We start from the raw sequence: 13,519 nt of genomic DNA on the forward strand, positions 1-13,519 counted from the left end.
AAAAGTGGATCAGCTCTCCTTTAACAAGCCGTGGATGACTAGGCCTTAAATATTTACCAACCCTGACAAACCTTTGAATTACCTGTCTGACACATTCACTGCTACAGGGTCCGACAGAAGCAGCAGTTCTGTAGAGTCATCTCAAAGTTTTGGAAACATATAAAGGGCTACATCAAAATTGTGGATCACTGGTCACCTCAACCAACGTATGACAAAAGGACTGACACCATAATTCATCTTCAGAATATACAGGCACAAGTGCACAGCATGGCCAATGTAACGTAACACATCTCCCTAATACTTTCTTGATGCTCTGTTACCAACTTTCTAGAATTCTTTTTGTCGCTTTGAGTGTTGTTGTATCTTGTTCTAATTGGGCATGTCAAGCTTACGTTCCATGTCAACAGAGCCAATGCTCAGCTTGCATCACACCCAATTCCTACGCCTATCCTGGTGAGTGGTTGGCTCATAATAAATCATATCCCGTGTATTGCTGCATTTAAACCAAACAGTGATTTTCCGCTGATTTTTGCATATTACTTACATTGTGTTAATAATTGAACAAAAATGGAATTTTCACCGACAGGCAATGGAATATCAACACTTACATTAACTTTGGTTTGGATCACATCATCCCCACATGTTGACTAATGCTGCTGCAAACCTCCTGTGCCAGAGACTCAGAGGATTTTGGTGTCATATAGGTCACATATTGGGATCAAACCCCCCTTTGAGGTGATGATTTGCATTATGATCACTGACCAGAGAATATACATGACTTGATGTGGTGACATGTACTGTAATTCAAGCCTCTTCATTATGGGTTTGAATATATCAACATGTAGTTTATGGACTTCATATTATATTTGGTTTTACATTTGGAAACAGAGCCATGTGACTCCTAACAGCAAATGCACTTTATTATTAGAAACTTAATATACTTAATGTTTTAGACAAAGAAATGTAACTCATTATATCAATGGTATGTGTTTATTTTGAAAAAAAACAAAAACAGAATGTGAACAGTTTTATACATATAGAAAAGTAAAAATTAGAGTTAGACTAAACAAGGCACATACACTTTCAAATCTTAACAATTATAATATTAATAAAACATTTGGGGGATGTTTTTGTTTGCCAGAAATAATTTTGGCATCCAAAAAGGTGGTTGATTAAAGTCATTCAGAAAGGGAAATTATTCTATTTGTGTTTAGCAGTGTTTCTTCTGTTCACCTATGGATTCTCTTCTTTATTGTTTTTGTGTCTTGCAACATACATGCTAATCTCGCTATGCAAATGATGCTCCAATTTGAAATTGTGCTGTTACTGTCATACTATAAGCTATATGAATGTTTATGAATGTATCATTGTGGGTTACAGGTGATCATCGCAGGTGTCTTTTTGGGAAAGTGCTATCTAATCATTTGTAATTTGATAAGATGGTTGTTGCCACAGAGATTGTTTTTGAACTGAAGAATAAAAGGCTAAGAAATTATGAGATTGTGATTGACACTTTTGTCATGCATACATTGGATATATGTCAGTAATCTCTGCTGTCATACTCCTGTCATTAGTTTCTGCATGGCAGTTATACATGCGACTTACACATGTACTTTAACTTCTTCATACGGATAAGTCTCTTACAAGCACAGACGCAAATGGATTAGGTATACATCTGTCTGTTTCTTAAAGTTATCTGGAAGCTGCAGAGCGCAGGAGGTCTTGCAGAACACCCACCTGAAAGAAAAGATCCAGAAAGGCATTTTCAGAACATTTTGTTTGTGTGTCTTCTGGTGGAGATTAACACAGACAGTAGCATGACATTACCCCTCACTGAAGCTGCTACCCTGAGTATTTGCCAAACTATCTAACAGGCCACCTGTTCCTCTGTCTCACCTGGCTGCTTACTCCCACGCTGAGGTTCTTGACCTGGTAGACGGTCACTTGTCCATCACTGTCTCCAACTACAACACAGTCTGTCTGTCTGGCAAACAGCAGGGATGTCATCGTCACTCCAGGGGCAGCAGGCTGCACAATAACTGGTTCCTCACTGAAGGACAGAGGTGGACAGGACACATCAGAGAGACAAACTGAGGTAAACAGAGAAGAAAGCAGTCAGATTCTTTCTCTTAGTCCGACTCACATGCTTGAATTGAGGTCCCAGATCTCCAGCTGTCCCTCATTAACAACTCCGAAAACCGTGGCCCACTTTGGGGACCATTTGACATCGTGCACGGCCTGCTGGGTGGAGGTGAAGCCCAACACCGGCTTCAGCTGGTCCTGCTTCCACAGCTGGATGGTCCAGTCAGCGGAGCAGCTCAGGAACACATCAGGACTGAGAGGATTCCATGTGATGCAGTTTACAGAACACTGAGAGGAAGCAACATGTCAATATCACTCAGTTTGTCTCTGATTATTCAACACTTTGGCCGAACATATGTCAGGACAACAATGAATGGTCAAAGAATTCAGCTTTAACATCAAGCAAGAAACTCAATTTCTGTTTTTTGCAACAACAAAAAATATTACAAGCATCCAATAAATCTTAAAAATTCAAAGGGAATGCTAGAGAGACAGAAAAAATGTAAGATTACTTTCGGGTTATTCCTCTAAAATCATCAGGGGGCCTCCGCTCACCCATTTTTGATTTGCTTGAAACGTATTTATCCTAAACAGATTTTTTAAATGGTATCTAAGAAACTTTAGCTTGATTTATTTTTTTCCCAGGATAAATTGTTTTTAAATTTCAAGTCAACCAAGTCCAAAGAATTTACAAAACCAAGTCCAAAACCAGGATAAAATCAGTCCATAACCAGCACAAAGCCAGTGTAAAACCAGTCCAAAACTAAGTCTAGAGTCACCACAAAACCAAGGTCAAAACTAGTCCAATACCAGTCTACCAGTCCACCAACGCATTTCACTGCGCATTATGCCATGTATGTATTTGTGACCAACAAAAGACCTTGAATCTTGTCCACACCAGGTCTAAAACCAATTGAAAACCAAGTTCAAAACCAATTTCAAAGCCAATCCAAAACTCAGTCCAAACCATTACAAAACTAAGTTCAACAACAGTCCAAAATCAAGTTCAAAACTGAACTAAAATCCTTTCAAAAACAGAGCCCTGATTGCAGCATCATGGAATCAGTCTGTTACTACATGAAGTGACAGAAGCACTGTGATTCACAACTGTGGCAAGTTGTCAAGGATGCTGAAGAAACCTAGTCAAAAACCACCTTGGAAAACTGAGTCCAAAGCAGCTTGGAGAACTGGTGCTGTTTAAAATGCAAACAATACACATGCAATATACTCTGCAAAAAGACTGACAGATCCACATTCCTTTCACATCCAAATGGAGGAGTTTGTATTAGCCAGTAAAGAGCTGCTGCCTCCTGCTGGTAAAAAAAAAGTCAAACACTGTCTGAAGCTGAAAAGATGACTCTTGTTAAAACCCTACACTGATATACATGACCTATAATGAACTAGATTCTGCTCATATCCTTGACAGTTTTACAGCAATTCACATTTAATTGAGAAAAAAAAGATTTTACTTCTGCACAGTGCTTCTATGTTATTGAGTGTTTACAAGAAAAAACTGTGATACACGGACCTCTTCATGAAAACGCTGCTCTTACTCTTAACTGTAAACAAAACCTTGAAAAACTTAAGTTACACGTGTAGTAGCAGAGGGAAACAGCTGAAAGAGTCCATAAGAAATGCATTGTTGGTAATAGATCTTACAAGCTCACACTGCAGTTAGTTTGGAGCATTACATAAAGGCTGCAGGCTTTATCAGAAGGAGGTGGGGGCTTAAATCATGACAAAAAACTTACAAAGTGTTTCTTGTAAGTCTCCAGAAACTGCTGGTTGTTGGAACAGGAACACTTGTGGATGAGACCCTCCCATGTACCCGTCAGGTAGATTCTGGGGTCCTGCAGAAGGAAGCAATACAACAACAAAAACAGTGATTTCAGTTTCTGTAACTCAAGAACATAGACTGTGCGCTGAGTGGAAACCAGCAATGATCTAACAAATTGCTATTGACAACTTACTATTGGATGGAAGTCAAAACAGAGACCAGGACTCAGTAGTGACAGATAATCTTCTTTGGTCTTCCCTTTCTTATTAGCACTTTTCAGCCTCATCAGGTCTGTGGAAAGAGATGTTGTACAGTTAATGCATTTTTATTGTTCTGAATGTTTTTGTTACAGTCAAAGAAACCACTGAATACGTGCACATTTAACAAGAGATTGTACACGTCAGCAGTTCGGTACAACACATTTTTATGAATATTTTATTTTTTCAAATTTTCCAATTTGACAAAACATACACAAAATACAGAACTGAAGCTGAATAACGCTATTGTGTCCAGTAGATCTTATAAATTCCTTAGACTTCTGGATGACATGTGTGTTCAAAAACTACTCACACAGAGATTTTGTAAACAGGTTACAGAACCATTTCGCTTACCTTTGGATCTATGTGTTTGCTAAACGGACATTCTCAAAGCCACATCATGATGCTGAGTACAGTACCTGTGCAGTCAAGGCCACCGCTGAAGGCAAACCACTTGCAGATTCTGCCATCCGCACCCACAGAGAAGAGAGATTCTAAGCTCAGCTCCTGTTGGATCCACCTGAGCTGAAACACTGGACCCAAGTGTTTGTCGGGACATTGACTGCACAGAGAGACAAAACGAGACCAACAACGTGAGCATTTATTTACTGTGTGTGATGGAAAAGCTGCACTATCCACGCACACGCAGTCCTCACCGGCTGCTGATGACACTTGACTTGCTGTCTTGATTCTGCAGGTCATAGATGGCTATGCTGCCATCATGCATCCCCACAGCCAGCTGACTGGGGCTGTTGGCTGAGAAATCCAGAGCAGTCACAGCGCTGTCACAGTGGATGAAACGTTCAGGCCACTGCAGGAGGAGACACATGACAACGGATGGCAATCACACACAAACTACAGTGCCTATGAAAAGGATTCACCCCTCTTGGATGTTTCCCCTTTTATTGCTTTTCAACATTGAATCAGGGTCAATTTAAGTTCAATTTTGACAAGAATTTACAAAGAAAAACAAAGACTCATTCATGTCAAAGTGAAAACAGATTTCTACAAAGTCATGTCAATGAAAAATATAAAACATAAAATAAGCGATTGTGTAAGTATTGACCCCCTTTAAAGCCTCTCACCTGAGTCAACACAGATGAAGCAAATTAGGGCTAGAAGTCACACAATTAGTGAAATGAAGAGCAGGCCATCCTCAAAACCTGAGAGAGTGTGTGCAAGAAAGAGACTAGTGAAGGAGGCCACAAAGAACCCCATGACTCCTTTGAAGGAGGCACAAGCTTCAGCAGCTGAGATTAGGGTGACTGTGCATAGTGTTGTATAACTGTTGCCTGTTCTTCACCAGTCAAAGCTTTATGAAGTGTTGAAAGAAGCTCAAAGTAAATCTCGACTAGAGTTCACTAGACGCCATGTGAGAGACTGCAGTCAACTCAAAGAAGATTCTTAATCTGATGAGACCAAAATTGAGCTTCTTGGCCATCAGACTAGAAGCTATGTTTGGTGGACACTGAACACACCATCCCCACTGTGCAGCAAGCTGGTGAATACTAGCTTGAAACTCCTGTAGAGGAGCCATGGGTGCCTTGGTAGCCTCTCTTACTAGTTTTTGAGGATGACCTGCTCTAGGCAGAATAATGCATGTGCCATATTCTTTTCATTTTTTAATTATAGATTTAACTGTACTCCAAGTGATATTCAGTGACTTGTGTCCATCACCTGGTTTGTGTTTTTTAATAACCTTTTTACTGAATTGCCTGAAGTGTTGTTTTGTCTTCATGGTGTAGTTATAGGCAGGAGCACTGATTCACCAGTGACTGGACCTGCCAGATACAGGTGTCTTTTTAACACAGTCCCTTGAGACACATCATATACTGTACTCAGATGATTCATTTCATTAATTGTGATTTGTAGCACCAACTCCTGTACCTGTGTTGATTTAACTGAATCACTGAACACAATTCAATGTTAAAAGGTACTAAAAAAGAAAACTTCCAAGAGTGTTAAATACTTTTAGTAGGAAGTGTAAATCCTCACTCAACAACTTGCGTGCTGTTGAGGAGCTATCAGACTCAGGAAGATGACAGATGAAGTTTAGGGAAAGTAAATCAGTGTCTAGACAAAGTCATACCGTGGGGTTTTTGATGGACCAGCAACACACCAGACCTTGTTTCTGGTCCCCGGAGTCAAACTGACCATATCCCACAGCCAGGATGTCCTAGTGCAGAAAGTACAGCACATGCAGACATGTTTAAGTGAAGGGACATGCATCAACATTTTACACAAAGGAGATAACGGTAGAGCCACAAAAGTAAATGTTCGTCAACAGTGTAGTAAAAGTGTCAGCAAGAGCAGCACCTAGTCTGTTAGCATTCATTTGTAATGCTGAATTTATATCAGCATGCAAGACTATGCAGTATGATGATGTGCATGTTCCATACAAAGGAGAGGCACAGTATTAATCAGGCTTTTTACACATTTCAGCACCAACACTAAACATGACAGGGCGAAGAGTCAAAGTTAGTCTGACTTTAGGTCCTGGAAGTGAAAATCAAACTCTCTTTTTTTCACAGCAACAAAAATGCATGACAGGCAATGTAGAAGCATGTAAAACCTAAAGAGCTGTGACTGAACTCGTACCAGCTAGCTCATAATTTTGGTTCCTTCCCACCGTTGCCAACCGCTTGCTCAGTAGTCCAAAGGCTGCTTTGGACTGCTGGGTTCTCTGTTTAAATTTGTAATGTCTATACCTTACCATGATAAGAGCTGTGTGATAACATGTTGTAAACTGTGCTAAACAAATAAAATTGAATTGAATTGAATAAGATAGCCTCAGCTAAACTAATCTACCTACTTTGTCCTGTTTCTTATATTTAAAAAACAATTCCAACATCTGCACACTTCACTTTGTTGTATCACAAATAATGCAGCAGCTAAATCTAAAGAAATGGAGAAAAAAGGTAAAACTACAGCTGCAAAAAGCTAATTGACCTAGATTGGCAGACCAGCAATAACTACAGCCTCTGACTCCAGTGAAATGTATCTGATTTTATTTATTAAGCTACCATTAAATAGTATTTTATTAAAAAAAACTAATTTATCAAACTAGATCATTAATTTCAATGAGCATGAAACATATTGTGTTTGTATACACTATGTCTTACCTGCACCTTTTAGATTCAGTATTTTATTATATTTTAGATTTTGTGAAAAGCTAGAGACAGTGATTAATACAAAACTGCAATTTTCTAACTTCTGTTGGCCAAGAATCCTCAAACTTTAAACTCTTTCTTTTCATCGTCACTGTTTCTGTAGTTGCTGCTCTCTGCCTTTGTAGTTCAGAGTAGTTGTTCTCTATTCTCAGTTACCGGGTTCTTCTTGTTCCAGGCCAAGCTGCTGATGCTACGTCCTCTGCTCAGCTCACAGCTGAAAGCCCAGAGACACTGCAGGGCTGGAGACTGAGAGTCGTCTGTATTCTCCTCTCTCTGCTCCACAGTCTCAGGCTTCACTGGACAGTCTGGGTCTGGAAAAATCATTACATTCATACGTATTGATTTGTCCATTAGTACCTATGATCACTTTATTTGCCTTCAAGGCTCGGAGACAATAAAAGTGAGTATATGTATAGTATCAGGCAGTACAGGCTGAGGTTACCTTCTAGTACAGGCAGCTGTCTGTAAGCAGCCAGCTGACGTTGGAAGTTGTTTCGCAAGATGCACCTCTCCATCACCAGTAAGCTGTGCTGGAAGCTCTCTGACAGCATGATGAGCTGCCACTCCGACTCAGTGTTTGAAGTGCTTCCAGATGCATCCACGTCTCTTACTGAGCTGGAAGCACTGACTGAAGAGGAAATATGTATGAGATATAACATGTCTGGTGATAAAAATAAATAAATAAATAAAAAACAGCCCTAATAAACAGTAAAAGAAGTTTAAGCTGTAAGACTCCATATCAGCTAAGTTCTAAATTATGAAAAAGAAAACACTGAACAATAAGTTAAGTATTAATTACAGAATAACATCCCCTCCACACTTGGCATCCTTCACTGTTACCTGTACTGACTGTGCTGCCCACCGACACACTCCTCTCTGCAGCTCTGCTGGAGTCCATAACAGCTTCTTGGTAATCTGACATCTCTGGTTGGGGTCTCCCAACTGTTTCTTCCTGCTCAGGGCTGCACAGGGTGTCATACATGTCCCAGGTGGTAACAGTCGCAGCTGTGGACATGGAGACATGAAAAGATTTAACTTTAACTTTTCTGGTAGATATGGGCTAAAAGTAGTCTGCTGGATAAATGGTTGAAATAGATGTAGCTGAATGACAAGAATAGGTTAAATTGCTAAAAGTAATGCATACATTGTTGAAATGGCCAGTTAAAAGTGGTCAATAAATGGTTAAAATAGCCTAAAGTAGTACGTAAACAGTTAAAGAGTGCAAATAAATTGTCATGTGCTGGATAAATGGTTAAAATAAATATTAAAGCAATTAAAAATAATAGTTCAAGTAATGAAGAACAAGCTAAAACTAAATAAATGATTTTTAAAAAATTGGTAAAATGTTAAAATAACAGCAAGTAATGGATAAACAGGTGAAACAGACAGCTGAAAGTACTGAATAAATGGCTAAAATGTTTACTAAAGTCATGGTCTAAAAGCTACACGTGAACAAATGTTTGGAAAATTGTTAAAATCATTTGCTTAAAAGAGCCTAAAAGGTTAAAAAAAAAAAAAGTTTGAAGTAATTAAACACAAGTTGAAATAATAAACTAAAAGCAAATTAAAAAGATTAAATAGAATTAAAAGATTAAAAAGTATGCCAAACATTATGGCTAAATAGATAAAATAGCTAGAAACAAATAATGAATAAATAGCTGAGGTAATTAGCCAACTGCTGGATTAATGGTATAAATAAATGTCAAAGTAAAATAAAAAATACTTCAAGTACTGGAAATTGCTGTTATTAGTAAATAAAGTGTTGAATCAGCGAGCTAAAGGTTGTTGTTAAAATAGCTACAAGTCATGGATGGAACAGCTGAAACGGTAAACTGAAAGTATGGAACAGTAAAGAATGAAAAGCATCAAATAAAAGTATTTGTTACGTTCCTGCTTACAGTACGTAACCCTTCTGTCAACAGGGAAGAACTCACAAGAGAGTGAATGGCAGTGAATAAGTTATTTATTTACAATTGTTGAATAAATTAAATAAACAACAAAATGAAGGTTGAGGAAAGTGTGGGGGGAAGGGTCAGCTGTGGGGTCGTGCCAAATCAAAGAAATAAATATAATAAAACAGGGCCTAACTCAAATCTTTCTGAATGAAAAAGAATATGAAAACAAAAGGCCTGGCTGTTTTCTCTAAAAGTGACAGCAAAACAAAACTTACACAGTGGCAACAACCCATAACCTAGTGAACATAACAAAGTGAACTACGTGTGTGCATGTATAGGGTACCCAATCTTACCTCTGCTGACCACCTTCCTACCACCAACCTTCAACTACTGACAGCAATATGTGAAATGACAGCAGACAGGAGGCAGAGAGTGAACAATGGAGCATGAGGGCTTATAAAGGAGAATCCTCCAACTGATTGGATAACCAGCCAAAGCACGGGCCAATCAGCCACTCCTCAGGAGCTCCCAGGTGGCAGCAACAGGAAATCCACAGGTTCGGCCCATCTTCCAATAATTACCTGTAGGAGAGAGGTGAGAGGGAGACACACATGCACACACACAAATCCTCCACTCTGCACGTAACAGTATTAAATAAAGGGATTCAGGAGTTGTGGCTAAAAGTCATGAATGAATACTTCATGCAGTTAGCTCAAGCTAATGGATAAATAGTTAATAATTATTTATCTATATATAAACCAGAAGAAAGCTACCACTCTTTGTCTACCTGATGTTTAATTTAAGCTGCCTAAAATGAATTATTGTAGCTTCCTGATGGTAAATCGGCCTGCCTCATAAGCGTCTACACATTTGTATGAATCATTACTGAGGAAAGTGGCACAGATCAACAGAGACTAACCTGCATCCACCATGACCACGCTGTCAGTCTGGACATGTTTGTTTTTAGCTGCTCCGTTGAGTGTCAGCATCGATCGATCGACATACTTATCGTTACCCATCTTGTTCCTGCAAAGCTCAGCATACTGATTGTTTCGCTCTCTGTGGAAACAGGGCGGAGATGACAACAGCTTGTTACAACCAAGCAAGAATATACGCTTTTAACTTATTCATTGACAGATTTGACAGGATGTGTGTCCCAGTCAGTCTATTTAGAACGTGCCTACCAGGACAACAGGAAAGGAGGAGGAACAAAAGCATATCAAAACAGCGCTTAAAACCTGTGGCTACCCAAGATGGTCTTTCATCAAATCCTCTACAAAACCCAGAGGAGACAGAGAAGTAAAGACCAAGAAACAAAACAACATAGTCATCCCCTATGTTTCAGGAGTTTCTGAAAAGCTCAAGAGGATTTTTAACAAACACAACATTCTAGTTCACTTCAAGCCCACCAACACCCTGAGACAGAAACTGGTTCACCCTAAGGACAAGACACCGAGACATAAACAAAGCAACATGGTGTACGCAGTCCAGTGCACCAAGGAATGCCAAGACCTGTACATTGGGGAGACAAAACAACCACTTCACAAGCACATGGCTCAGCACAGAAGAGCCAGCTCCTCAGGACAGGACTCAGCAGTCCACCTGCATCTTAAAGACAAAGGACACTCATTTGAAGACAACAACGTACAGATTTTGGCCTGCAGGGAGGATGGATGTTTTGAGAGAGGGGTGAAAGAAGCCACCTATGTCAAACTGGAAAGATCATCCCTCAACAGAGGTGGAGGTCTGAGGCATCATCGCTCACCTGTTCACAATTCAGTCCGAAGATCTCACCCCAGGAAGATGAAACCACATTCACACCTAGCCACAAAAGACTCTAACGAACCCCACTGTGGCAGGCGCACTAACAACTCACATAACGGGGGGGAGGAGTAACAACCCCCAACTGAAACTGAAACTCAGGTGTTAATGGAGCCTTAAGGATATAAGTATCTGGAACTCCCAACTAGTCAGTCAGAAGTGATGAAGCCTCTTGGATGAGAGGTGAAACGTCTTCAAGGAACTCAAGCAAGTCCAGTTGCTACCATTAATCCACGAGAATAACCATGACCTGGATGACTGAGAATCTTCACAGACATTTAGAACAAGTGTTTCATCTTTCCCACTCAAAGCTGGCTTTGTACACAATTTGACTCTTGTCAAACTGTTAAAAACATCAGGAAGTAATGGGCTTCACTCACATGACAGCATCTGCGTCATCAGCATCCACTGAGACCAAGGTGCTGGGTATGTCCAGCAGTGAGATGGTGTCTGTCTCAGTGAGGACGACGTCTACGATCTCTTTCAACATATCTTCTGTCACCTGTTCTTTCACTGTGTCTTTTTTCAGCTTCACGTCTGGCAGAGAAATAAAAAGACAAATCTTTAATCAAATATCACAGAAGATATGTTGCAGCTACCTGCCACAACACAGAGAGCTGAGATGTCACTGGATTTTGCAGCATTTAGGGAGTAGACAACAGACTGGAGAGTATATTATTGTAATGAACCTGGGATGGGCAGGTCTCGTTTGGAAAATGTGTCCTCCATCTCCTCATTCACTGATTCTATGGTAGACTGGCTGGATATTCTGCTGCTTCCAAATACTGATCTGGAAAACAATGTCAGAGTGTATTTTTACAGATAGATAGATAGATAGATAGATAGATAGATAGATAGATAGATAGATAGATAGATAGATAGATAGATAGATAGATAGATAGATAGATAGATAGATACTGTAGTACCTGGCAAACTGCATGGTGAAGCTTCCTGTGGCTGTGGTCTGATCTGATGCTGATCCAGCAGAGATTTCATCCACAAAGAACCTGCTGCCTTTGGCCTGAGTTGCTCCTGGATCTGCCTGATACAGCGGCTGAGGAGTGACGTCGTTCCCATCTTCATCAAACACCTGCAGCAAACAGAAGAACAACTGACCACTTAGCAAAAGGAGTTGGACTTTATCAGTTTTTTCTACCAACCACATGGAACCTTAACTGAGAAAATAAACAGCAGATTAATCAATAATTAAAATACATTTCAATTAAATTACATTACATTACACTACTTATATATTTGTATTTGTCATGTTTTGATAATCCCCGTAACAATTAGTGTTTTTTATTTGAAACATGTTACTTTTCTTTTTCTATAGTGTGATAATTTGATGCTTTAAAATAATAATAATTTGTATTTATTTTGATAATTCTGAGGCATGGACACTAGGGTGGCACTTATTACTGTATTTATTTATTTTTTTTACATACAAATGAAATGGGTAGTTAACTGAGGAAATAAACAGCATATTATCAGAAACAAATATATTAGTTGCTGAAGTCCTTCTTACAGAATCGTCAGTAATTTACTTTGAACAACTAAAACAAAATGCTCAAACATGAATAGTTAAGTAATATCCATAATATAGAAGATTAAGCACATTTTCCTGATTCTACTTACTAAATACATACTTTTGCTGAAGTAACGTCTCTAACTGAAAACTTTTACTCGTTTAGCAGTTGGACAACAGCGCGCTGTTAGTCTGAGTAACGGACGTGGATACTCGCTGAAGTCATGAACTGGACCTCTTACCCGGACAGTTTGTCTGGGAGTCTGGACGTGGCTCTTCTCCAGGATTTTGCTGCCTCCTCCCAGACTGAGGCTCCTCCTGCTGCTGGTGAGTCTGGAGCTCAGGTTCACTCCATGATGGCCGGACACGGAGACGTTCGCCGCCCGAGAGGAGCTGGAGGGCGGCAGAGCAGCGAGTTAGCTTAGCGGTTAGCATGTGTGTTTACAGAGACCGGGTTGATAAAAAATGAGTTTCTCTGAAAACTTGTCAACTTACGGCCTCAGAACCAGAGTCCTCTTCTTGTTTCTGTCTTCTTTGGAGTTGGACATTTTACTGTAGAGTCGCTGTTGATGTTGCTGAAGCTACTGGTGTCCCGCTACTATTGTTGCTATGGCAACGTGACGCTGCGTACCGGTATACGGAAGCTGCAGGTTCAGGACCGTTATTTATCACAACAGCGCCCCCTGCCGAAGTAGTGGATTTAAATTATTGTCTTGAAGTTTTATTCTACCCAAAATACAATTTTCTGTCCAACTACGACAATTTTTTACATTTTAATTCTACCCAAAATACAATCCTGCCTAAGTAGATGCATTAAGTTTTACAGTTCTGTTCCAACAAAAACACTCCTTTCCTTCAGAGTACTTACACTTTATTTTATTTCTCCATCCAAATTGTATTTTTTTTAATGAGCAAGCTTTCATTATAATGGTTCATTCTACTCAAAATGTTATTTTCTGTCCCAGTGCCTATAATTTTAAAGTTGTATTTCA

The 13,519-nt window shown here is 39.6% G+C and overlaps 1 protein-coding gene across 1 annotated transcript; it reads right to left on the reverse strand.

Annotated features, from left to right (window-relative positions):
• Nucleotides 1-1,398: 1,398 nt before the first annotated feature.
• On the reverse strand, nucleotides 1,399-13,075 carry dnai4 (dynein axonemal intermediate chain 4). The gene is made up of 17 exons (XM_008299892.1): nucleotides 13,023-13,075; nucleotides 12,770-12,920; nucleotides 11,929-12,092; nucleotides 11,692-11,792; nucleotides 11,383-11,539; nucleotides 10,101-10,240; nucleotides 8,127-8,291; nucleotides 7,729-7,914; nucleotides 7,443-7,597; nucleotides 6,206-6,292; nucleotides 4,773-4,927; nucleotides 4,536-4,678; nucleotides 4,053-4,150; nucleotides 3,834-3,932; nucleotides 2,144-2,370; nucleotides 1,897-2,050; nucleotides 1,399-1,737 (listed from the first exon to the last, which is right to left on the reverse strand). The coding sequence occupies exons 1-17, from the start codon at nucleotides 13,073-13,075 to the stop codon at nucleotides 1,693-1,695; spliced, it is 2,280 nt and encodes a 759-aa protein (XP_008298114.1). The 3' UTR covers nucleotides 1,399-1,692.
• Between the last annotated feature and the right edge of the window lie 444 nt (nucleotides 13,076-13,519).

This window comes from Stegastes partitus, unplaced genomic scaffold (genome assembly GCF_000690725.1).
Source record: "Stegastes partitus isolate 25-593 unplaced genomic scaffold, Stegastes_partitus-1.0.2 Scaffold1477, whole genome shotgun sequence".
NCBI lineage: Eukaryota > Metazoa > Chordata > Actinopteri > Pomacentridae > Stegastes > Stegastes partitus.